This window comes from Tetrao urogallus, assembly GCF_951394365.1.
Source record: "Tetrao urogallus genome assembly, chromosome: 2".
NCBI lineage: Eukaryota > Metazoa > Chordata > Aves > Galliformes > Phasianidae > Tetrao > Tetrao urogallus.
The window spans coordinates 24800241-24826539 of record NC_136814.1 but is presented as its reverse complement, the minus strand read 5'-3'; the positions used below and the strand labels follow the sequence as shown (position 1 = coordinate 24826539).

The 26299-nt window shown below is 37.4% G+C and overlaps 1 protein-coding gene across 1 annotated transcript in view; it reads left to right on the top strand.

The window, feature by feature from the left end:
• Positions 1-8083: 8083 nt before the first annotated feature.
• LRPPRC (leucine rich pentatricopeptide repeat containing) overlaps positions 8084-26299 on the top strand; it is a gene marked incomplete at both ends in the record, with an annotated part of 86939 nt that continues 68723 nt past the window's right edge. Inside the window, 9 exons of the mRNA XM_079532595.1 lie at positions 8084-8175; positions 17853-18049; positions 21613-21735; positions 22370-22491; positions 22584-22642; positions 23348-23434; positions 23908-24034; positions 25017-25161; positions 25921-26063. Of these exons, the coding sequence (XP_079388721.1) occupies positions 8084-8175; positions 17853-18049; positions 21613-21735; positions 22370-22491; positions 22584-22642; positions 23348-23434; positions 23908-24034; positions 25017-25161; positions 25921-26063 (1095 nt within the window). The remainder of the gene's footprint in view (positions 8176-17852; positions 18050-21612; positions 21736-22369; positions 22492-22583; positions 22643-23347; positions 23435-23907; positions 24035-25016; positions 25162-25920; positions 26064-26299) is intronic.

Sequence of the window (26299 nt, the reverse complement as noted above, 5' to 3'; positions counted from 1 at the left end):
TGTGTGCCTCACAAACACTCTCTCCTCACATACATCTCAGTAAAGGTAAGCCTTACACACAGTTAAACTTGTGGCTGGATCTGTCAACTGAAGACGAAAGAAAAATACAAAATTTTGAAGTTTCTAAGCAGAAGTTAAAACAGCAGCAAAACTCAACTTCCTACAAAACGGGAAAATTAAGTGCAGTTTAGGAATAAAAAAAGTAATAGAGGCACAAGATTGAAAACAGACAAAAGGAAATAATTCTGATGACTAATACTGGGATAGAAAAAGTAACAGACTGACTTGGAAGACCCCTGACCAGGAGGAAAGCTGCATCCCTTTTTTTTTTTTTTTTTTTTTTTAACCTGTCTTGCAATAGTTATAAAAATTTCCTATTGAAGCTCTAAAACATTCCAAATAATTCTCTGTACATATTATAAATTCAGATTTGAAAGAGTTGGAAATGATCTTCTAAGCAAAGAACTGACATACCATTTCTTCTTTTAAAACTATTTTCTATATACTTGAGCTTGAATTTTGTCATGCATAGATCTCTTCAGTAAAAAAACAACAAACAAAACAACTGAGGAGATGGATAGTCTTAATCAAATGAGTGCTACCTTTCAGTGAATCTGAATGAAAGCACTCACTCTTAATATGGCTATAATTCTAGTTGGTATTGAAATAGGGGTGAAAAAAGTTATTCAAGTCTCAAACACAACCTGGCAGAAAAATTTACAGTAGTACTGAATGGGAGCAAGTGATGCAATACAAGCAAATATGAACAGTACTGAGCTGACTCATAGAGTCTTTGTACACCTTGAAATGGTACTGATGAAGTTCCACAGTGAGCAGAAACAACTCTGGGCAACAACTGTGCAGATTTCTTTGCAGGTTTAACAACTCTTCAGAACAGGGAATGTGAATTAGAAGCACCATACGTATGACAGACTAAATATTTGTGAAGTTCAACCTCATAGGAAGTAAGTTTTTACTCTCAGTTTAAGCTAAATATATTTAGAAAAATTCTTATTTGCAGCAGTGCAAATAGGGCACTGCTGGCCAACAGCCAACTTTTCCTCTCGACTTTGCTTCCTGCTCCCCTGCTAAGAGATGGGAGAATGTTCTACTTGGCTTGACTTTGGTTAGAGAACCATAAACCAGTGGAACCTATCAGCTGAACTAGCAATAATTTTAGTGCTGCTCTACTAGAACTTACTCTTAAATAAGGACTAATATCTCACTAGATCCCATTTTAAATACTGATTTTTATACATAATTGTAGCTCCACAAGCACTTTACATGGTACAAAATAGCATAATTGCTAAAACAAGGTATTAGCCATCATTAGTCTCCTAGTTTCTCATTTCTGCATAGGCTCACTCCTTCTCATCACCTCGTGCTGGCACAAACACATGTGGCTCTGCAGTGCACATGACTGAGGGATGAACTGGCTTAAAACTAATGCAAATTGATACACCCATCTGGTTCCCTAAGCAACTATGTAAACATGCATGCTAGCACAAAAGGATGGCGTGAATGAGGACTCAGAGGCAACATGCAGGTAGAGGAAAATATTTTCGATACATCCTTCTTAGTACTTACCTCAGAAAGTTCACACAACAGCCTCACAATTGCTACAGTGCCCCTTGTCCTAAATAGATCAGCAACTTTGCACTGTACAAAGATCATGCTAAGCTTATTTATCAAAATTCCTTTAACCCTTCACATATTCCTCTGGCTGAAGCACTGCCTTTGGCTTTCCTCTATGATTTTCCGAGACTACACAGCAAAACTGAAGGCTAATGCTCATTAAGTAAGCAGCACAGCCATAGGTTGCAGAAACAACCTGAAAGCATTTTGGATAGAAAGCAGGAAGTGTCTTTATTCTGATGTACAGTTAAATATAATTAAATACTTTTTTTAAATCTGCATTTAAACCTGACAGTAATGTTGCTAAAAAAAACAGTAGTGGATACACTTGTCTTGGTTGTGGTTTTAGTGTGGTTTTGTTTGTTTGTTTGTTTCTTTTGCAAATGGTGACTACAGAGTACCTGCTTAAGAGTAAGGCACAGCATCAGGTACTGACCACTGAGAAGCCCTGAACAACTGAACATTATACAGTGCCTAACCCTCCCACAGGACTCAAGGCAACATGATTTTTTGCCAAAGCCACAAATCTAGCCCACTGCATATCCAGAGATACATCTGGTCTCCTGGATTGAAGAGAAATTTTCCAGAGACCTGTAACCATGTAGGAACTGGTTATTTTGGTTCTTCCTTGCTACCATTTATTTAGTTCAAATATTATAAATATGTGGGAAGAACTTCATACTGCAAAAGAGACAATGTGCTCTTCTCTCTGAACATAAGCACCTTCTATCAGAATTCTGAAGTAGAACAACAATCAAGAAACAAAACAGATTAGAAAAAAGACCTTCTCTCAATTTTATTTAAAATCAGGTTCAGTGAAGCACAAAATTCTTGTCATTGATATAATAAAATAATCAAGGAGTGTCTCATATCTTCATTGGAACATACATTTGCCAACAGTAAGCAGAGGATTTTGTGAAGTGAACCCATATTTCTAGTAATTATTTCCACACAGCTAAAAATACCACCTCTATTGCATGTTTTTGGTTAGCCGCACAAGTTTAAGGAAATCCACACTTTCACAACGCAAGGAATGATTTATTACACAAAATACAGAAAACTAACGGGGATTTTTTTTTTTTGCATTCCTTTTTTTCTTTGCAGAGATCATTTGTGATGCACATCGGATGCAGTCTATTTGAAAGATATTTTATCCTGATTTATCCAGGCATATCTACCCTATGGAAAATACTTGCGATTGTCCAGCCTTAACATATTTTGGCAATGGGAAGATACCAGCGACACAACTCCTGTTGCTGAAACAGGTTATTTTCCCCAGTTAAATGATACCCACTCCAGCTTATGCCAAGGGATTTAGCACTCATTATGAATATTTGTGGATTAGGTTTTTCAGGCTATAAGTGGCCTTTTTAGGTGATATATGACTAATTGCCTAAAATGACTAAATGTTCTAAAATACAGTAACTGAGTAGCCATTAAAGACAAATCCAAACATCTGTAAGAAAATATCAAATACTTCAAATCAAAGCAGGAACCTAGACCACAGATGCTTGCACTAGATCAGTCTTACACGCAGAATCCTAACATTTTTTCATTATTTGAGACAGGAGGACATATGGCAGAAAGTATCTGCCAGCATGCCCACTGATATTCAAACACATCAAGAAGATTCTTACCTAAAGCAAATGCTCTTAGCATATGAATCATGTTTTATTGTATTTCCTAGTTCAGCTAGCAATCTACAGGATCTCTGATTCACTCCATACCTGTTTCTAACCAAAACATAAAGCATGCACTAAAATCTGAAGATGATTTATCCTTTACTGGATCTAAAAGCAGTTGAAATAGTTGTACCATTCCTAAAATATCTTACCACTTACCACTTGAGCACCCAAAACAGCCAAATTCTGGGACATGATATTTATTGCAGTATGCCATGCCCACAGTTCAACACACAAAACAAAGGCAACAGTAGAAGAAACAAAACGTGATGCAAGTGCATCCGTATCTTAATTCTTACTTTGTTTTCTTATTTAAAAGCAAAAGGTAAATGCCAAAGGACTACTAATTAAAAATATGACTATTTGCATTTTTCAGTAACATTACAATATGCAAATCCCTCAACTATGATTCACTACAGTTCTAAATATACCTTCTGACAAAACCAGCTACCTCAACTTCTCTTTTTATGCAGCTTATAGAAAAATTTCAGATGTGACCCAGTTATGTCACAACCATTTTCAAATTGTGATCCTTGAAAACTAACTGTATAAAAAAAGTACACTCTTACTCATCAGATCTACTCCCCGTAGATAGCTAGGATAAGATCTGCTGACTTGGTTACAAAGATAAAGGCTCTACTACTTATTAAATTTTCTACTAACCTTGCAAAACTAACACAGCTGAGAAGATGAGTGAGCTAAATTCTTTTGCATCTTCAGAGGAAATAATTATTTTACAGCACAGTACAACTCCAGAAGTCCTGAGAACATCATTGGAGATGTTGGGTGTGATCAAATAAAAGCAAAATGAAAAAGACACCAAAACAAATCATTTGTGCCTGCAGAAACATTTTAACAAGTACATTGAATAAGCAGTGAGCTTTGCTTCGTTAGAGATTAAGTTGCCACAGGCCACTGGAATGGAATTAGTTTACATAGCATCCTTCTCCGTATCATGGGCTTGTTGTCTTATTTGCCATTTTAACAGGAAACTAAGACATTAGCCTACATTCCCTAACACCTGGCTCTTTGATTTTTTCCTTACTACCTAGTTTGAATACTTCATCTTGATTTCATTATTACACCAGACTCAGAACAAAGCAGAACATCATGCCATGTTGCTGTATTGTCAGTATTATGCATTCAGGCTTCCATAAATCATGAAACTGGCTTAAATGTAAGCAAATGTACATTATGGATGAGGTAAGCTTTTCTGTTAGGGCAGATAGAGGAAACAGTTAACACTTGAGAGACCAACAGCAACAGACATTCCAGCAATAAAACTTCATCTCACAAGTGAGCTGATCTCAATTTCTCTTCTAAGACTGAAGTTTAAATGAGGCATTGCAAGTATGTAAAACACCAACCATGGATTTAGACTTAGATTTTCCTAATATTGATATCCTTATATTGATACTAGCAGTGCAGATATATGACTCACCATCTGTTCAGTTCTGTGGCATACCTTTCCCCCAGATCTTCCAAATTATTCTCAGTATGGCAAACCTTATTGATGGCCTATTTCCCAATACACATGCAGCCACCATACAAACATTGGAAATTACATGGCCTCTCTCTATTGAATAAAATAGGCCATGTATCACATTGAATTGTGACCTCGGCAGTAGGACTGATGTTCCTATCCCACCGGTTTTGGCTGAGCACAGCTGACTTTAATGCAGGTCACGTTAATCTAAGATGTAACAGGACAGCTAAAAGCATCAGAAGGTTAGCAGCAGGAGCTTCACATCCACCACCGCGATGGCAGATTTGCCTGCTCCGTCAGACAGCTTAGACCAGGAGAGGGCACCTCTGAGACTCTCGAGGGAAACACAGGAACAACCCTACTGCAAAGCCCGCAGAGATTGGTCTTTTTTTTTTTTTTTTTTTTTTTCCCCAGAGGTTAGCTTCTTTTAATATGATAAAACCTTCTTAATTTGATAAAGGCAATCAGCGTGATCCTTGTTATCGTTTTACCCTCTGACATGCAGCAGCATCATCCAAACTGCCTAAAGGCAACAGTCCTAAACCAGCACCGCTTCTCCTCACTTTATGTTGCAGTTATACAAACAACACATTAGAGCTGCTGCGTGTCCTTTCACGTTTCTTCTGACATCTCAAAGTCATTTGACAGAACTTGAATCATTCACTCCAGAGAGCTGTAGTGGTCAGGTTCCAGAAATGCATTTATAGCACACATTTATCTTTTTAGATATTGAAAAGTCACCTGTGGAATAAGCTATCCTTTTAAAAACTACTTTTTAAATACGGACTTCTATTTGAAAGAAGGAAGAGTGAGTGAGAGGAGCTCTAATTACCACATGATACTGTAACTCTTGCTTTGGAAATTCCACAACATCTTCAAATAAGCCTTTACAATTAAACCACCTATGGAATGAGGAGAAGCTTTCTCACTATCTCCTGCAGGCACGCTATTTTCATCCACTACTTTCAGTAATAGTAACCATTTTGCAGCCTTTGGTAGGGTTTGGCCAAAACCCCAAAAATCCTCCTGTTCTCCCAGCTCAGTGTGGCCATCTTCTGAAACTTTGTTAGATACAGGAAATTCAACAGCATACACAGCTCTGGAGTCCATGAATGTACTCTGGCACTGCCTGATTACTACCCCTGGGGAGAACATTCTTGCATTATTAGCAATGAGAATAAATTCCCTGGGAAGAATGGATCAGGACAAAAGTCTGGGAAGGTGTTGGCTGTTGAGGGGGGGAAGGACAGCAATAAAGGACTCTCTTATGCTCTAAAAGTTATGACTGGATTTATCTTTTCAAATCTCCGCTGATGTGATGCAGACCCTCACACCCAATAAGCGAACTTCAGCTAACATGTACCCTTAAGTCTGATACTCCAGATACATCATGTTTTAAAATCGATTCCTTGGGACCTCCTGTCTTTTTCACATCAAGGTATTCTTCCCTGCTGCAGCAAAAATCTCATGTTATCTCACTCAGTAGAGTGAGCCAACTCTACCCTAAGCAGCCTGCCATTGCAGATGCTGTTGCATACTTCCTAGATTTTCCAACAGTTGATTTTGCATTTTGTCCTTGGAGGAATTCCTAGTCAGAACCTGCCTGGCTGTTCTCTTCCAAAACACAATTTCACACTGTTCTTTAATGATACCGTAGCAGAGAAGTCCCTGCAACAAGAACTTACCAGCTATTAATATGTCAGCATCCCAGCGTCCACTCAATATTTTTCTTTTTCTGCTATTTAGTTGCTTCATCTTTTCCAGCTTTTACTGCAAGCATTCTAGTACATCCCTGTACTGCCTCTACAGCAAGATTCCAAACAACTGGGGCTCATAATCAAGCCTTGTGAGCAGGCCCCTAAGTCAAACTAAGAGACATTATGCTCGGTTTGAGTTTTGATTCAAAAATTCATCATTCAGTTCCTCAGTAAGCTTAACTACATTCTACAAAATATAATCAATATTGCATTAAAGCAAAGTCAGTTGTAATTACCAACGCTGCCTTACCAGTTCCAATCTGTACCTCAAAGATAACTATGAGAAACACTGAGCATCCAGGACCTTCCTACAAACAGCACAAGTGTGCTTTTACAGTGCACTGAAAGCGGCCCCTCTGCGCCTGGGTGAGGTGGCAAGTCATACCACGCAAAGCCTGGTAGCAAACAGCTGATTGTAATTGACTTGATAAAATCAACCTGTTTTGATGAATAATCTGCCCCCTGGAGTAACTGTTTGCAATCCATACAAAAAATAATTGCGCGCTTTCTGTTTTGCTTTTTTTTTTTTTTTTTTTTTTTTTTGCATGAAAGCAAATACTTCTAAGAACTCCTCCAATTCAGTGTTTCATAATGAAGTTTCACAAAGCAGCTGTAATGTGTGTGTTAAGAAGAATCGATGCTGATGACACCTTAGCAGCGCAAACAAGCTCAGGCAGGGCATTTTGTGCCCTCTCTGCCCCTCGCGCCTATTTTTTTCTGTTTTTCTCAAATGAAGAAAAGCAGGAAGACAGCAGCATTTCAAAGGCTTTTATTTCGCTTTTTGGTTAAAATCCAGGTTATACCCGCAGGGTTTAAAGGAAGCTTACGATCAACAAGCGCTGAGGCTGAGATCTTCTCGGCGCTCACCCGCTGCGCCACACCCGATCCCAGCAGGTGAACCATGCTGAGCCCCACCCCACAGCAGCAAGGTCGCAGGGGCCGCCCCCGACGCATGCGCACACTGACAGCGCCTTCCCGCCTTCCCCCCCTGCCGATTCCCAGACGCCGCCACAGGGGTGACCCCTGCAAGGAACATGGCTACTCGCACCGCCCCCAACACTCTGCCCACGTGACTTCCTTCAGCCAGAGAAGGCGGGCGCTCACCCAGTCGCCGAGCCCGACCGTTGCCTGTGGCGGAGTTGCACGTAGGGCTAGCAGGAACCCGTTCTCCCTTTTGCACCTCCCCCGTATCCCGAAACGCAACGAGGCGTCCTGCCCGAAGCCGCTCTTTTTGTCCCTCAAACTATCTGCGGCAACAGCGACTTCGGGTTCGCTGTCGCTCAGCCCAACCCAGTGCAGGGTCGGAGGAATGTTCCATCCGTAACAAACGGGGGGGAAGCGGAAAGCCCGCGCATACCTCAGCGGGCCCATTCCAGGAGCGGGGCCGACGCTTCCCTCCCCGCGAGGAATGGTTTCTTCCGCTTCCCGTCGGTAGTGGAGCGCCGGATTCTGGTCGCCCTCGTTGCGCATGCGCGGCGGCGCACGCCTCACGTGCTCCTCTGCTAGTGGCGCGCGCGGCGGGGATGGCGGCCCTGCTGAGTTCTGCCGGGCGTCTGCGGGCCCTTTGCGTGCGTTTCCGGCCCCTGCTGCGCTCGCCCGCACCTGCTGCCGCCAGGTGAGGGCCCGCCCCGGCGCTGTGCGATGCCGGCGGCAAGCTGAGGCCTGCGGGCGGCGGGCTGGGGGCAAAGGGCGCGCGGAGATGCTGTGGTGCGGGCCTGCGGCTCGGGGGAGGGGGAGGGAACGGGAGGTGTACGGCACTGCGGCTCTTCTCTGCTCCTCGGTGCCCTGACTGCAGAACGGGACTGGATGCGTTTCGAGGTCCCTTCTAACCTAAACCGTTCGGTGGTTCCACAATATTGACAAGAAGAGCGTTTGGCTTTGTGGTTTTTGGGCACCCTAATGGCTGTTGTAACCATTCTTAACTGCTTAGGATCAGAAGGAAGCACTTTCTGCAGCTTTGACATTCACAAACTTAGCGTTGTTTTTCATACTTCACAGCACAAGTGTACTGTTACTGTGAACACATCTGCAGGCTTTTCTTAAGTTAGAGGTTACTTCAATGTCAACAGGTTCTCAGAGTATGTCAGTGGGAGTGAGCTCTGTTTGTGACTGAGCTCTGTGGGGCTGTATTCTTGGGTTCCAGTCTGTAAAGTAGCAGGGAGTGGTTGGAGATGCCCAATGACTCGTTGTGATTATAACTGTAGCTATCATAAATCATTTTTGAAAGTAAATTTGTAACGAAATAGAAGTTTAAACTAATCTTCTCCATGGATGTGAATTCTTCCTGTATTTCTCTTGGTGTTTACAAAAGCTGGTAAAAATCCAGAGCAGGTAGGTAGGAAAGGGACAGGATGTTCCCCATCATCCCTTTTGCAGACCATTCAGAGGTCAGCTAGTGTCCATGTGACCTATGGAGTGAAGAGGTATAGGCAGCTTGGAACAGTGAGATTTGCTTGTTGTCACTGGAGATGTCTTCAGCAACTCACTCTGCAGCAGAAATGTGAATGGGAGCGTGGCATTAGTGTTTGAAAAAAGCATTAGCGTGTAGATCTAGTCAGTGACTGAGCTCAGTGCTAGCTTTTCACTAAATGTGCAAATTATACAGCAGACAAATTGTTTTGGCAGAAAGTCTGAAAGTGGAAAGGCTTCAAACAAATGTGCACAGTGAGTTTTTTGAGTAGACATAGTGACTGTACAAGGAGGTTTTCTTGTCTTGTCAGTATCTTCCTACTGATCCCTCTTAGTTGATTCTACTTAGTACCAGCTGGAAATTTTTGCTGCTCTAGATGGATAACGTTGTTCGGCGTAGGACTGGTAAGCTTCACAGCTGTGAAGAAGGGAATAGAGATGTAGAGGAAGTGCTAGGGAGGTGGGCAGGCATAGATGCTGAGACTGGCAGCAGTACCAATGAGTTACTGAGTGGCAAATCATGCATAAACTTTTCCATTTTCTACTTGTGCTTATTCAGCTCAATTTGTTTTTCTCATCTGGAAGCTAATTTCCTAGATAGCTTGTTGCAAGAAGTAACGTTCATGGACATTCAGGTACTACTTTTTCACAAGTTATACTCCTGTATATCTCCAGTAATACATGGAGTCACTTGCAGGATGGTTTGGTGAAACTGTTGAAAACTCTTTCGTTTTCATGCTGTATTATTAAATAATGTGAGAAATGTGCTTTGGCAATAACGAATTCAGGGAAAACAGCAACAGTGTTTATTTCATCCTTCTAAGGTTTCAGTCTAACCTGTGAATTATACTGTAGCAAAACTGAGAAGTATTTTTTTTTACGTTCTTTTTGTCCAGTAAATCCTTTCCTCAGATGATCTTTCACATATATTCTTTGTTTTGCTATCACTTTGATGTATGGATTTAGTCATTCGAGTGCACAAGTGTTGCCCTAGGACCAGATTTTAAAGTAAAAGTAGCGTTTACTAGCTGGGATTACATGAACAAGAGTATAATCTTATTATTTGTTTTCCTCAAGTAATTTTTTTTTTTTTCCTATCTAAGCCCTAAAATCTGGAAATTGACCTCCTTTGAAGAACTAGTATGATTTGGACACATGGGCATCATTTAGACTTCTCTACTTGTTTAGGTCTCAGGATGTTACCTTGAAGTGAAATGCAGCCCTCTACAGTAAATTTCATGAAGTACTGATGAAACCCTGGTTTTGAGGCATAGGGTAACTGTTATAAGAGTGAATAAGTAGCAAGAAATAGTCCAGTATTTACCCAAGGAATTGAGTAAATAACAAATTATGATTGTTTAATCACTGAACATAATTTTAAGTTAGTTCAGATTCATGTTTGAAGCTCCTATTACAGTGATGACTATAGGAAAGTTGCAAATCTGTTTGTATCTTTAAAGAACTGAAACAGCATCTACTCGCATTCCAGCAGTTTTTAATCATTCTACTCTGAATTTTCCAGGGATTTGCTAACTACCATCCCCAGTGTACTGTATGTGAGTAGTGGCTGGACTACTTGTTAGGCCCTTGTACTTCTTTAAGACTTCTAGGCTGTGTTATTATTTACCCGTTTAGGACCAGTACCATATGAGCTAGGTAGTGGCATAGTGATAGTGGTAATACAAATAAGGCATCAGATTCTGTATCAGTACTTTAAAGTGCATCTTCATCTTTAGGAGGGTGCAGTAGATAGTCTAAGATTTTAGATTCTTTTCAGATACCTTCTGTTCTGGGAATAGTGAAAGTAAACTGAAGTACGACATTCTGTGACCATTGGGAATGGCCTAAACATGTTGTTGTCCTGAGAATATGGTAGCCAGAGAACAAACTGCACTGCTGCTCTGCAGCCTTTAGTGACAAAGAAAATTATGTACGGAGTAGCAAAAGTACAGACCTTACCCTTGCTTGCTAGTTAACATGCAAGATTGTATCCATGCAGATCTCACTGAAATGCCTGTTGTGAGATCTGAGTCATAGCAGAGAGGCAGACAGATTCTCATCTGTATCGTACTCTGTAAAATGAAATGCAAATTGCTTGGGAGGATGTAAACTTAGACACTCCATAATTGCAAATAACTTTTGTCCTGTTTGCTGGATAAGCAGTAGATACACTGTGCTGTGTAGCTCAAAGGAAAAAATATATATATATTTGATTCTGTTAAGCATGAACACAGGCCTAACAGGAGTGATCATCAATTGAAATTTCATAAAAGCATAGCAAGGGTACCTTCTGCTGTAAGTTGTCTTACCAAAGTGTGCTAGTGAGACTTCATAGCCTGTGGTCAGATTGCTGGTGTTAATAATGGAGTTGTTAGCAGTTGACTTTCTGCTGCAAGTCCAATTTTTATTCTCTGCTTAAGGTTCTGTATATACCAGGCTGTATCCATCTGTCACCCTTTCTGTTATGTTTTTATATTGGCTGTAATATGAAAACCTGTAGATGGAACACCCAGACTATAAGATTGCAATTTGGTATTCTGAATGAGAATTTGAATTAAGGGACAGGTTACAGGGACAGAAGTGATATTGGATGTGCAGAGAATGTAGTACTAAATGCCTTTCCTAAATGTATTTTTTTTCCTGCAATTGTTGGTCACGTTTGTTCATTTTGCTGAAGCAGACAGATGACACATTTGGACAGAATGTTGTACTGATGTCAGGTAGTCTTCATGCAGTGACTGAGGGCTCCTGTTGCTCAGCTGCATACTGCCACACCATGGCTGAACCCATGGACTAGATTCCAGGACTGCTGCCTCTTTAACTTCGTGTTGATTTAGCATGAAGTTCTGACAGTAGGTAGATAACCGGTTGCGTTGAGTGGTTGAGGAGCTTTTCCTAGCAAAAGCTGCAGATCGAATCAGAGACAAACTTAGTGTTTCGCTCTAATATTAAACATGAGGTTTACTGAGCTCTGTGACATCACTCTTGTGCCACTTGATTATAGCAAGATAAATGAGCAGTGACAAACCAGGACAGCGCACTTCAGGTCTACGTTGTTAACTTTTACTCAAGTTATTTCCATAAAATTACTTTCTGGAACTTAGTTCATAGAAGTTCTGCTAAGGGAAGAGATATTAAAAGGAGAGCTGGCAGTGGAGAATGCTCTAAAAAAAACATTTTCAGAATGGGTTTTGAGTTAAAAATATCTTCTGGGGGGCTTTATTCTACATATTCTAGATGAGTATGGTTAGACTTGAAGTTACAGCTTGCAGCTGCAAGAAGGTTAGTATTGGGGGAAGGAAGTTGGCTTTTCCACTTCTGGGTGGCTTGTCCCATTCTGAGTGCAAGTGCTCCTTAGTTCTGTCGCCGGGCTGATTTCATTTGCTAGACTGCAAGGAAGAGAGTTTTCTGGCATATTAACAGGCTTAATTGGGTCAGTTAAGCATCTGATGAACTGAGAAACAGTGGTAACGTGGGCAAAGGAAAAGAGGGAACTACTGCTGTTGGTGGTGACTGTATGATGTTGGGTCAGTGCAGCTGTCTTCCTGAACTGCATTTTGAGATGTAAAGCTCTAGAGTATTTGTCTTGAAGTGGATGCCCTATTTCTCCACAAAGAAAATGAAAACGATTAGGATTGTAGCAAAGTAGAACAAAATCTTAATGTGCAAGTGTCTCAAAGGATCTTTGGCTTTGATGTCGCTTCAGTTTAGGATTCTTATCTGTGAAACTAGATGTCAGTTTTCATGGCTGTGGAGAACAGAGCTGTTTGCTAATCTCCCTAAAAAGCAAACTGTTACGTAGTGTAAATCTTTGTGCTTTTTGCAAGATCTCTGTTCTCCCTTTTTGACCAATCCAGAGGAGTTAATAAGAGTGCTATACATCCTTGCAAGGGTTGTTGAGTTGATGTGCTGTAGTGAGTTTGTATAGGATTGGATCATGTAGGTGAGATGGGAGAGCAAACACCTTTTCAAAGAAATCCTAGTTCAGATCCAGGGGACCTTGGGTAAGCCACAGGTTGAAAAACCAAATGATTTGTGGCTTACTGCATGCTACAAATGTTTTTAAATTAGCTACAAACCCTGGTTAGTCACTTAAAACACTCTGTCACTTGTGGACAAAAATCTAGAATGCAATGACTGATTTCCTTGGTAGAACAATAGAACTAACAGATAAATGTAGTGGAAGTGTTCCGTAGAACCTGCTTTGCTAATGCTTAGGCAATGTACTGACATAGTAAAGTTTCACAAGCTGCACTCTCATTGCAGTTCTGCACTTGTTACTTATTCAGGTAATAAAGTTCTGAGGCTTTTTTCCTAAGAAATAGCACAAGGCTTTTTTGCTTTGCTTGTTATGAGTTATGTGGAACTTTTAGATGTTCTCCCAAGAAATCTGTAACTTCTGCATCTATAATGGAAAAAAACAATGTTCTTTCTTCCTGCAGGAAGGAATGGCTGCTGTATAGCCTTGAAACAAGGGTTCTGTGTGTGGCCATAGCTAAGTCAGGGAAGTACTGATTAGCACTGGAGGAATCATACTAGTGTCTCAGTTGTTACATTTGTCTTGTATTTATTATATTTTAACTAACATCTGTAATGTTTTTAGTTAGTGATGAATATTAACCTTTTCAGTTTAGCAGTATTTTGCTTTGAGTATGGCTTGTGCTTCGAAAACGGTTTCCTCCATATTTAGCTTGTTTAATTTAGAAAAAAAACCTTAATAATATATAATAAAAATATCCAATACTTCTATGTGGCATGGAAAAATCATAGCAACTACCATGTTGTGGCTCTAATAAAGGGAGACAAACATCTGTATGTTGGCTTTGTAATGTTTTATTGAATTTTTTGGACTTCGTCAAGTTCTGCAGAAAGCATTTTTTCTGCTGCCTCCAGGTGGATCATTGGATCTGCCTCTTTACTCAGCTTGGTGTCTAAGATGTCTGGTCTTTAGAAAATCAAATACGCTGCCTCAGGTCTGCTCAAGAAATGTGAAAAACAGGTACATACATCAGGACAGTACTGTAATTCTCACTTAGCCCTAGCAAACATAGGAAAAATTACTAGTTAGTTTAATATGGAATTCCCATTTCATCACTATGCGAGCTATTTACCAGTTTAGCTTCAACTACTTTAAAACACTGGTCCAAACCTTTCTGTGTGAGTAAACATACCATGATGAGCAGAACAATTCTCTATTTTACATCTTACCTGTGTTGCTTCTGTTAGGAGCTGAAGAATTAGACCTTTTTTTATGCGCGTATATTTTTTAGTCCCGTTGGAGTTTTTTTGGCCAGTTGTATGCCTTTTTTTTTCCCCTGGAATTCTGAAATGTACCATTTTCTTTGGTCTATGCTGAGGTGTTGGTTTTTTTTGTTTTGTTTTGTTTTTTGTTTTTTCTGATTTCTGACCTTTTAATCAAGTAGTCAAGAAGACTTAGAAGTCTGCTGTTCTCTCGTAAGTGTTGGACACCATTATTGGTGTGCTGTCATCTACAAGTTTAATATGTTTGCTCTCTTCTGTCATTCATATTGTTAATGAAACTTTGTAATGGATGTGGGTCGTAGTCGTCCGTTTCCAGGTGGGTTAGGAGTACACTGTATTTTAGAATTCATAAAATATATTCTCCATGTTGCACCAAACTTTGATCGCTACATTAAAAAAGACGTCAACACAATTTAAAAACAGCTATGGCATCCTTATTTTTTCTGATGGAAACTACATGTTATCTCCTTATTTTGGTTATGTGAGAGTCAAATGACTTGGGATCAGAAGCCTGTATGTCAGTTTCTTTCGTAGTTATCAGTTGTGCTTTGGTTTTTGCCATACTTCCTCTTCCATGAATTCTTAAAGGTAATTCTGAAGGACTCGGGAGATGCTCAGTAAGGGCTGCTAAAGTATCTTCAGTATAGTTAAAGCTTCTGGAACTGCTTGGACAATTCTTCCTGTGCTCCTTGCCTGTCGTCTTATTAAAATTTGCTTCCTTAGTTGTGGTAAAATAGTTAAAACTGACATTGTATGATCATATCTAACGTATTTTGAAAGCTAACTTCCTGCATTATTGTGTGACTCTATAACTCAAACATTTAACCTGACCTCTTTATTATTTTTATCCTTGCTTTTTTGGTGTATTTTTTTTTTCTTCCTTCTCTGCTTAAGCATATGTGTTAAAATTGAAGAAGAATTAAATATTCCTTAAATAAATATGTTAAATATTCCTGATACGTGGATAACTGCTTTATTTTACATTAGCTTCTTTTTGATAGGGAGGTTGTGCCTTAGTCTCAATTTTTCTGTATTGTATTCACTTAATTACCTCAAATCAAACCTGGCATTGGTTCCCATAGTTTTCTGAAGTTTTTGGAAGGTGCCTTTTCTGCTTCGTTCAATCCTTCATCTTTAGAATAGGGAGCTCTTGGCATTTTAGCTTTTGTAATTTTTTCTCCTAAGTTTTCTGTTTGTAAGTATTTGGTATTGGAAAGAGCCAAATTCAAAACCAGTGAGTGGGGCAGAGCTAAATAAAATGCCCACTTCAAAATACAGTGCATAGGTAGAAACTGAGAGATGTAGATACCAGTTTATGGTTACAAGCGTTCTATGTGGCAAAATATTTCATTCGACAATTTAGTGTAGCATATAATGATATGATAGGCGATTTTCATAGAAAAAGACACTTCAGTTTTAAGTGGAAAAAATAGGGGTTTTGCCTATTTGTGCTTCAATTGCTAATGGAAATTAAAGTGTAAATTTCTGTGTTACAAAGATGCTGAGCTCCGTGTTGCTTCCAAATAATTTTTTTCTGACCCAAATTGAAAGTATTCTGAAAAGCTTTCAGGTTGCTCTTTTAGTGATGGTGAAATGTAAAATTTATCTTATGAAAAAATAAATCAAGAACTGTCAATCAGTAGTTTCATTCTTATAGTTATCAAGTGGATAGCTTGTAATTCTATTTTTATATTTGTTATTTTTGTTATTAAAGATATATGTTATTAAAGAATATATGTTAGAACCATCTCATTTTGGCTGTTACACCTGACAGGACTGAAGATTTTGTCTTTCTGTTATTCTTACCTTGTGTTACTGAATTTCAAGCTAATTAAGTTGAGTGATTTTTGGTTAAGGGCAAGTACGCTGTCTGTGGATATGTGATACAGTCAAAAAAGAGGAAGACAATAGAAAATTATGCCCTGGGAAATCCTGATTTATTTATTTGGGTTTTTTTTTTTTAGTGAGATGATCACATACACACCACAAACCATGTTTCACTTCCTTCTTTTTCTTCAAAGTTGCTCTGATTTTAGCCACATACTCCTAATCCATTCCTTGTTTTTCCTTCTTCTTTCTGGTGGGTTTTGGACATCATGAGCAGTTTCCACAGCTTGATGGTGTGTTGTGCCAGCTTAGTGAGCCCAATTGGCTCACAGGGAAGTAGTGGATTTGCATCCAGGGGAGGTAGAATTCACAGTGAAGGAGGGTTCTTCTTTTTGACAGGCTTGTTTTTCTTTTCCACTTCTTTCTTGCTTGATCTTTCCCATATAATTTGCTGACCTCTGGGAATTTTTCAGGAGGAAGGTCACAGGTTTGGCCATGTAAAATTTGCCTGCTTGAAAAAGATAAACCTGAAGAGCAGTGATGATCTTCATGATCAGTTGGTTTAATTTAAAAGATTATACTTCCCAAACTTAGGCCCTGCTCGGTTAATGACAGGATTTCACACTGCCAGGGAAAGGATGAGTGTTGGGCTGCTCACCAGGTCTGAGCAGTTGGCAACACACCAGGCATGTTTTCCACATTGCCCCATTAATGGTTTTTTTTTTTTTTTTTTTTTTTTGCCTTCCATTTAGCAGTTTACAATTTGGCTCTATTTTCTTTCTTTCTTTCTGTTTGTTTGATTAAGCAAACAAAGTAGTCTAGAAGAAGGCTTACATAAATGTAGTGAAAAGCTCTGAGCTCAAGAGACACAGATGAAGGAGGTCAATTTTAGAAGCTGCTGAGTCTTCTTTTTGACATCCGGAAAACATTTCTTGCTTTGCATTGATTCTGGAGAAAGGTTTGTAGAAAATTTCCGCGAGTACTCAGGTGTAACAACAGTTTGCCCTCTATAGGCTAGTCATAGTTCTAGCATAGCACAGATGCCATTTCCTTGTTATCATGTACATAAAATTGTTCTTCAAAAAAAATAAATAGTGAGCTCTTATTGTTTGCGAAGTACTTCTTGGTTATATTTCTTACAGTTGTCATACTTCCTTTTGAGAAAACAGGTGGTGAAACAAATCCAGAGTTTGTTTGGTTTGTATTGCAGGATGACAGCTTCATGTTCTTTTACTGTGAGTTCTGAAGGATGGGGAATTATGCCACTGTTCTTGAGGCTGTTTGGTGTACCGTTGTCCAAAACGTTGGGGTCTGCATCAGTTCTTTTGTATTTTATTTGAAAAGAAATACATGATTTGTTACCTTGATTTGCTCTGTTTTGGAAGAGGTGTTTGTGGCTGTTCCTGAAGTAGTGTTTCAAAAGCATGTGAAAGTATTTGGGAGATCCCGTAACGGGGCAGTAGATTTTTGTAGCACTTGGAGGATTTCAAAATTTTTGTTTTTGTATAGGAATAGTACTTGAACCACTAAACATGAGCTGAAGATCTCAGATTAATAATTGACACCTTGAGGAAATACACGTTGCTGTATTGCTTTAGGTGGAAAGGCTTACAATATGTATTGAAGTCTGTCACCTGCATTTGTTTGTTTACATTAATATGGGATGTTTTTGAGAAACAGTTCATCAGCAAGAAGAGTGTTATCTTCTTGACATTCAGTAACTGCTGTATTTGCAAATTAACTCTCAGAAGTGTAATTTTTATTTTCTTTTTATTCCCCTTTATATTTAAGCAGAAATGTCTTTCACCAAGCAAGGTTCCTTACAGTTGTACCTCAACACAAAGGAAGTATTAAAGAAGAGCCAGTCTCAGAACTCCAAAACAGCCGGGCGTTTGACTGGGCATTAAACAAACTGGATAATTCTGTCAGAAAAACTGGCCGTATCCCTAAAAGCCTTCTACTAAAAGTCTTCCAGGAAACGTGCAGAGAGGGTAAGCTGCTTCCCATTAAAACAAAACTGAATCTAATGCTGCAACATAGTAATTCATCAAACCGAGGAAGTTACTTGAAGAGTTCTGAACTATGTTTTTCCTTCTGAATACCGTTTAAGGTATTGCATGTATGGATGAATGGACTTGGACTGTTTTAGAGGTGTTACCCTGCTTTGAATGCACGCATCAACTTTTCAAGTGTTTTCTGTCTTTGGCAATTTATACTGCTTGTAAAATTTCATTGTACTTTTAAGAAATGTTTACAAATTACTCTGCTTGTTACAAATTTGTATCTGGTGATGTTACATCTTACTAATGTAACTATCTTGGGAACTCTGAACAGAGGTCATATCTGTGTTTTATATACAGTGTATTTTTAAAACATCTACAATAAACCATGAGAGGTCTTTTACTTTAAGATGGAATGGTACAGGAAGATGTGGAGACAGCATGCATTGTCTTGTTTTCATTTTAAACTTTGCTGAACAGTTACTGGCTCATCTGTCTTGGATAGTGGTCTCAAAAATTTTGTAGCTTGCTGTTTAAATGCTGAGTCTTCACCTCGTTCCCTCTTTCGATTGAACTTTGTCAGTTTTGTCTTTCTGCTTCTGATACCCTGATGCTGACTGCTTTTTTTTCTTTTTCTTTTTTCTTTTTCTTTTTTCTTTTTCTTTTTCTTTTTTTTTCCTTTTTTCCTTTTTTCCTTTTTTCCTTTTTTCCTTTTTTCCTTTTTTCCTTTTTTCCTTTTTTCCTTTTTTCCTTTTTTCCTTTTTTCTTTTTTCCTTTTTTCTTTTTTCTTTTTTTCTTTTTTTCTTTTTTTCTTTTCTTTTTTTTCTTTTTTTTCTTTTTTTTCTTTTTTTTCTTTCTTTTTCTTTCTTTTTCTTTCTTTTTCTTTCTTTTTCTTTCTTTTTCTTTCTTTTTCTTTCTTTTTCTTTCTTTTTCTTTCTTTTTCTTTCTTTTTCTTTCTTTTTCTTTTTTTCTTTTTTTTCTTTTTTTTCTGTATAAATCTCTGTGGGTTGAAAAGGGTTTTATGCCTCTCAACTTGTGTGTGGATCACAATTCTTAATGGCCGTTGAGTACTTAGACTGTTTTTAGGGAGTCATGTTAGCAAAGAGATCAATTGCTCACAGTGTTTCAGTTATTTAAGTATATTTTAAATTAATGGTGAGTTTTGGGAATCAGAAAAACAACAAGCTTAAATATTATTAAGGTTGAATTACATTGCTCTAAAAGAAATGATAAATGTCTTTATTTGAAAAAAATTAATCAGTTCTTTAAAATAACAGCATTGAAAAGAAGTGTAGCAAATATAAAAATTTCTTTTTATTTCTTAAAGGGAGTTGTATGTGTTTGTAATTAGGAAAGAAAGAATATTACAATGCAAAAAATACCCAGGCAAGATGCTTGATGTGGGTATTTTGTCCTACATCTTCCTGCACTCACGGTGCTGATTTTTTTTCCTGTTTCTTTTGATTTTCAAGTACTTAGTCACTAACATAAGGTATATATAAAACACCAGGATCATGGAGAAGGACCACTTTGACATTTTTATTGCACAAACAGATTGTTAGGCACTGATATGAGAGTTAATCAGGTATGATTTATTTCTCATGAGTTGGTGATGTCTTCAAAAGTTCAAATCCCCATTTGCTCCTCTCTCAGTATTTTTTTCTATTTCCTTCTTGTGATCATTTTTTTCCCATTGCTTCTGTGTCTCTTCCCAGATGAGCTTACTCTCTATAATGTTTTTGCTTTAGATTGCTCTCTTGAAACCTAGTTTACACTAGTGATGTGGCACTGCAGTTCACTTGGTTGTTTTCTGTATCAGAAGACACAATTCTAGACTGTCTATAGCTTTCTGCTCTTGAGGGTTTTTTACCATTATTTTTATAGCACTATAGCTGTTTCTACTCTGTACAGAAGCTATAGTAGTTCTGTATTATTGAAAACTGCACTTACAGTGATAAGCAGCAGCTGGAGATACTGGCAGCATTTCTGCCTTTTTACTGGCCTGTACACAAGTTGGGAGTTTGGGCATGCAGACATGGAAGTCTTTAAAAAGCGGTATGGAATTCTACATCTGAAGTCATTTTGGAGGCTGAAACCACTGAAGTGTGTTTCTGTTTGGGATAGAAAATTTCAGTGAACTTTTTTTTTTAAACTTACAGGGTTTTGTTATTTTTTGTTTGTTTGTTTTGTTTTGTTTTTTTGCGGACATACACCTATGTGAACGGTTTCCTTGTTAGGTGAAAATACCCCTGATAAAGCACATCTCACCTTTCTTTGTAATTGGGAAGGGTTGAACAACCTTGTTTTTGCTCTGATTTTTGTTAAATTTTATTTGATTACTTTTGCAATATGCTGCCTTATAAAGGAACTCTTCTTTTTATTAGTTTGCTGAATTCACAAAAAAATTTACCTGCAGTTTACTGGATAACCTACAAAGGTTACTTCAGCTTTATCGTTCTTTACCTCAGGAGTAGAAGTGAAGTCCTAGAAATAGCTGTATTTATGGTCAGATTTTTGACATCTCTGGGATTGAATACAGAAGTTTGGAGCATGTGAGCATTTTCATGCTTTCCTTGATTATTGTGCAGATGTAAGTGATCACATTTGTTGAGCGTGGACAGAAGTGAAAATGGATGCTAATGGAAATTGAAAATTAGATTTGTGCTTCTGAATACCAGTTTTAAAATAGTAAGGAATTGTTATGAACTATTTTGCTATTTTAGACATTTGCCAGGAAGTTATGTCCTCATTAGGATCAAATAATCCGTGGATCTTGGAGTGCAGTTATGAAGTATTGTATGGAGTACACCACCTGAGTTTAGTATTTTGTGCTGAGCTTTTTTTTTTCACTTTCTTCTTGGCAGATCTCTTTATTGTAAAAAGTGGCATGTTTTGTCATTAACCTTCTGCATAGTGTCATTGCTTAATCATTTTGGTATCCTGTGCAGTAAGTGTTAAATTTTGAAGATTCAGTTGCATTTTATTATATGCAAAATGCTTAAGTATTCTAGTGGATCAATATCTTCTTTTAAATAAGTTTTTGAAATTATTTATGACAGACTATGTGGCTGTGTACTACTTGAACACAAAGATTTTTTTCCAGCTCCTTTTTCCACTGGCATTCCTAATGATGGTCTGTGTAATATTCGTGCTGAAAAAAGCATTCCAGTATACAACTGTTGCTGCTTGCCAGCAGCTTCTCCTTCTGGCTTTAAAACTTCGGTCATCACACTGTCACAGTAAAAAACTGAAGGGTTAAGAGTAGTTTCAGCAACAGCATAGCAACAAAAGAAGAGTTTGATTAAAAGAGAAGGCAAGCTATGTTGAATTATAGGTTTGTTGTTTTGTTTTTTGAGTGAGATGAAAGTTTATTTATGGGTCTACATTGACACCAGTTTAAAATACATATGCTCATTTGAAGTTATAATTTCCAGCAGCTTTTACATCTGACAGAATTGTGGCATGACTGCTTCTGTATTATTTGGCTGACTGTTTCTTGCTTACTTGAATTAGACTTATTAATGGTTGATTTTTTTTATTTTTTTTTACTGTAGGGTGTCCAGGGAGTAACCAGACCTTGCTTTTGTTGCGAAGCTGTGGTGCTCTGTTACCAGAGGTGTTGTCATCTGAAAGAACAGAGCTAGCCCATATGATATGGGACAAGATGAAAGAACTGGGTAGGTAGATTTTGTTAAACCCTCCTTCTGGAATAGCTGTACACTTCTGTTGCTTTTTCTGTAATAAAAAAGTGGTTGCTTTTTAATAGTGTTTAAACATTAGATTATAATGGCTAAAATTCATTAGCAAATAAGCAGTAGGTTTTACTATTCAGGTAAGAGTCTTATTCCCTATTCTGGGAGTTATAGTGACATCTAGGGGTGTTAAAAGTATCTAAGATTTCTTTTTCTGGTGCTTAAACTTGCTTTTTTTTATTATTGTAAGAATGTATTGTATTCTCTTTTAGATATTACCTTGATTTTATCTGCTGGAGTAAGTATTCCTAGTGCTGCCAGCTACTTTATGAGATAATTTTTAAAGTTATACATTTATCTCTGTATGTTGCATAGACTGACTGGCTGTGGAATAGCTTTCATATTAGCAGCAGTGTACTGTGCTGTTGTTCTATTTTGAGTTTTTATAAACAGATATATGCTGTTAAATACATGTTACTGCAAAGGTGGATAACAGGAAGTAGTCTGATTATAGAGTTTATACAGAATGAAGTCAATGAGAAATTATCCAAGAGAACTGTAAAATCATGTTGACATTTAGGGAGCATACATTAACACTGTGGTTGAAATATTTCCTTAGGTGCTGTCTATGACACGAGCCACTATAATGCTTTACTCAAAGTCTACCTTCAAAATGAGCATAAATTTTCTCCAACTGAGTTCTTGGCCAGAATGGAGGAAGCTAACGTGAAGCCCAATCGAGTAGGTATTCTTCAGTGGTATTTTTTTTTCCTCAATAACGGTATCCATCTATTGGATAGAAATTGTTAACTTCCTCTTCTTGTTTTTTGTAGGTCACATACCAAAGGCTGATTGCTGCTTATTGCAATGAGGGCGACATTGAAGGAGCGAGGTATTCTTTTGCATTTATGTTGAAAAGAGTTTCTAAGAAATCTGTTTATCGTATTCTCTACCATTAAAACTCATTTCAGTGTAATTCTTATAAATTGAGCAGAGCAAAGTGTATTAAGCATAATTTATTCAAGCACTGAAAAGCAATTTTTTAGAGACAGCTGGAGCCTACACAAACAAAATAAAAATGTGTGATACACCTGTGTTCAAATCAAATTGTATTTACGTTGTTCACAAAATAACTTGTTTTGTCGTTTCTATAGCAGGTGTGAAAAAGTATGAGGCATGAATGCTTACTGCCTGTGTAAGAAAATAGCTGTTTGAGAACGAAATGGGAAAAGTAGGGAATAATAGTAATTCTTCTTTTGTTACACAGGGCTTACTTCATGTCTGTCTAACTCTTTTTACATTAACTTTTAAGTTGCAGCAGTATGATTGCTAGGCACGCAAAAGAAAAGAAAAAGGAAGATAGTAACAAACCCAGCCCCACCCTTTTGCCTATGCATATTTCAAAGTGGGAAGTATGTTTCATGTGAAAAAGGGAAAATAACTAATTTATGATCATATTATGTAACAACCTAGGATATAATTGCTGTGTATTTGTTCTTTTCTGATGATGTAGTGCTTGTCCAGCAGCACGATAATAGCTCAGTAGCTTCTTTTCAAAGAAAAAAAAAGCCAACTATTGTTGTCTTGTCTTCTGCAGTAAGATTCTGGGATTTATGAAGAGCAAAGATCTCCCAATCACTGAAGCGGTATTCAGTAGCCTTGTGAAAGGTCATGCGAGATCAGGGTAATGTTAATATGTTAATATGTCAATACTCCTTATTTTTTGCTTTTACATGAAGTGACATAGCACAGAAAACATACATGCTACAGCATAGCATTATGGTTTTGCATAATGTAAAATATCATCTTACAATGATTTTTGAAGCAAACAGGGCTTACTTTTGCAAGGCAGCAATCTTTCTTGTCTGAAAATGTTGCATTTTAAAACAAATTACTTTTCTTGCATACTGTTTGAAAATTGGTTGCATTTAAACTTTTGAACTCTTTTAATTGTTTAAGTTAAAAAAAAAATTCAAAGTAATAGAAAAATAAAAAGATTTACACTTTGACATTTAGAGTGTTAGTTAAAATAGGTTTCTTTGTGCTTGTTGCAGCCTTTGTTTCCAATAATTAATAACCTAAAGAAGGAATGGGGAAGTGACAGTAAGTAACATTATGATTAAAGCCACTGAGGGTCTTTCTTTTCAATTCTTCTAGAGATATCAAGAGTGCAGAAAATATCCTCTCCGTGATGAGGGTGGCCGGTGTTGAGCCAGGTCCAGACACCTATTTATCACTACTGAATGTGTATGCTGAAAAGGGTGATGTTGATAGCATCAAGAAGGTATTGCAAGTTTGAATTTAAAGAAATTTGTTTGATCTTTTGTTCTGTTTAACTTTGCAATGCTTTCTATCTATACAGGAGGAATAATGGGGAATTTTATAACTAATTTCCTCATAGCATAAATGATTTATTTATTTATTTTTTATTTTTTGCATCTGAGTAGCTGGTTAACTGAAAGCAGTTTCCTACTTCATGAAAAATATTTGTTTATTGATAGTTGCTTTTCACACTATGTGAAGGTGTGGTGAATAATGCTTGCCAGTGAGTGATTTAATAATTCTGGGTTCTTACAACATCTGTCTCTTGAATGTGATATATGTAAAAGTAAACCTTAATGATCCTGTTCCCATTCAAGGCATAGAACCCTTCCAGTAAAAGTAATTTTCTTTTTTAGGAGAGTTCATATCTGTATCTTAAGCGTTTGTAAAGTCTGAATGAGGTAATATTTTTGGCAGCTCTTTGTGTAGTTGGTTGTTTGAAGTATTCTCTCACCTTTCTTTAATTTTCAAGTCTAGGAAATGTTTGGAAAGGTAGGAGACAAGAAAATTGATTTAATTTTAATAATTAGTACTGGAAAGAAAGGACCAAATAAGGGGCGAAATAGGAAATGTTGCTTCCAACTTAAACAAATATTAATCAGCCACACAGTAACAAAACTTTGATTAATTATTCTCTCCTTTTCATAGTGATTGCTTTAGAAAGCCATCTCATGATGGGAATACATCCGGTGTTTTAATGTATTATTAGATACTGGAGAAAAAATGTTATATCCCTTTTACCTGTCCTTTTTTACTTTCTAAATGTATTTTACTTTTGAGAACTTTAGTATTTTCTGCCTTCTGTGTATTTAAAGCTGTTTACTTAAAAACAAAAACAAAAAAAAAAAAACAAACCACCAACAGATTTTTGTAAATATTGATCCTTTATTGTATTCTTTTTTAAGTCAGTGTGGACTCTGTTAACATTTTTTTCTTTTTTCCAGACTCTAGAAGAGGTTGAGAAAACTGGAGGCTACCTTATGGATAGAGTTTTGATGCAGGTGATTTTTAGTCTTGCCAAAGCTGGATATCCTCAGTACATAGAAGACATTAAAGAACGCATAAGATTTGAAAGGGAGTTAATTCCAGGTATGTCACTCTGTGGTATTTAGCTACTCTAGCTACGCTAGGATGGAGAAAGAAAGAATTTTTATTTTTTTGCAGCAATAAATAGTATCATGAAAAATAGGTTTCTTTGTGGTTCTGAGCATATACAGAAAATAGGATTCTTGCCATTGATTTGTGGATTTATGATGCAACTTTCAGTTACATTATTTTGAGCGTGTAATGTAAACCAATTTTAGTGTTTCACATACAAAAATACGTTTACTTTTTAACTTGTAAAACTCATTAAGATTTGTAGAAAAGCAGTAAGTGGTGGAGACCTTTTTGCAAACAATACTACTCTAAATCATGTTGTGGCAGCTCTTTGTGAATATCATAAAAAGGGACCGACTTCAGTTTTGTTTATCTATGGTTGAAGTTGTTTGGGATCCCAGTGTATGTAATCTGATTGATAACTCTTCATTACACTTACTACCTTTTTTAGTTTTATTTTTTACAAGTTTAGAATTGTGTTTCTCTAAGCTATTATCCTATCGTGCTACAGTGGTGATGCTTTGCTAATTTTTGGTGTGATCCTTTCAGTGGGAAAAGTGAACTTCATGATTGTACAAATATTTCTGTAAAGAGTAGTCTTTATTAATTCTGTAAAGAGTAATTTGGTTAATCATATTAAAAAGTATGTCAATGATACATGCAAGATGTTTTCACTCCTTTCAGTATTTTAGTGTGATAGGTACTCTCATTATTTTAATTTTTTATTGTTTTCTGTTTTTCAATTGCTAGATATGATGAACCTGTGTTTGACTCTGATAACTCATGGCTTCGAAGACATAAGCTTCCGTATTTTGAAGTCTTACAATCATTTATCACGTGAAAATGTGGACCAGGGTAGCTTCTTCTTGCAGCATTGTGTAAATAGAAATGTGGTATGCAGAATAATAATTTTTTTTTCGTAGTGCACTTAAAACAGCATATTTATTTAGTTTAATGTAACTGTAAAGATGGAAGAGAGTAGATTTTTTTACGTTCTTAAAGAATCACAGGTTCTAGTGCATTGTGCCATTTAAACCGTAAGTTGAAATTCACAAAAGGAGCATGCTTGGCATGTGTAATATCTACTGCCTTAACATTAGAAGACTTTGATGTTCTTAAAAATTTAGAA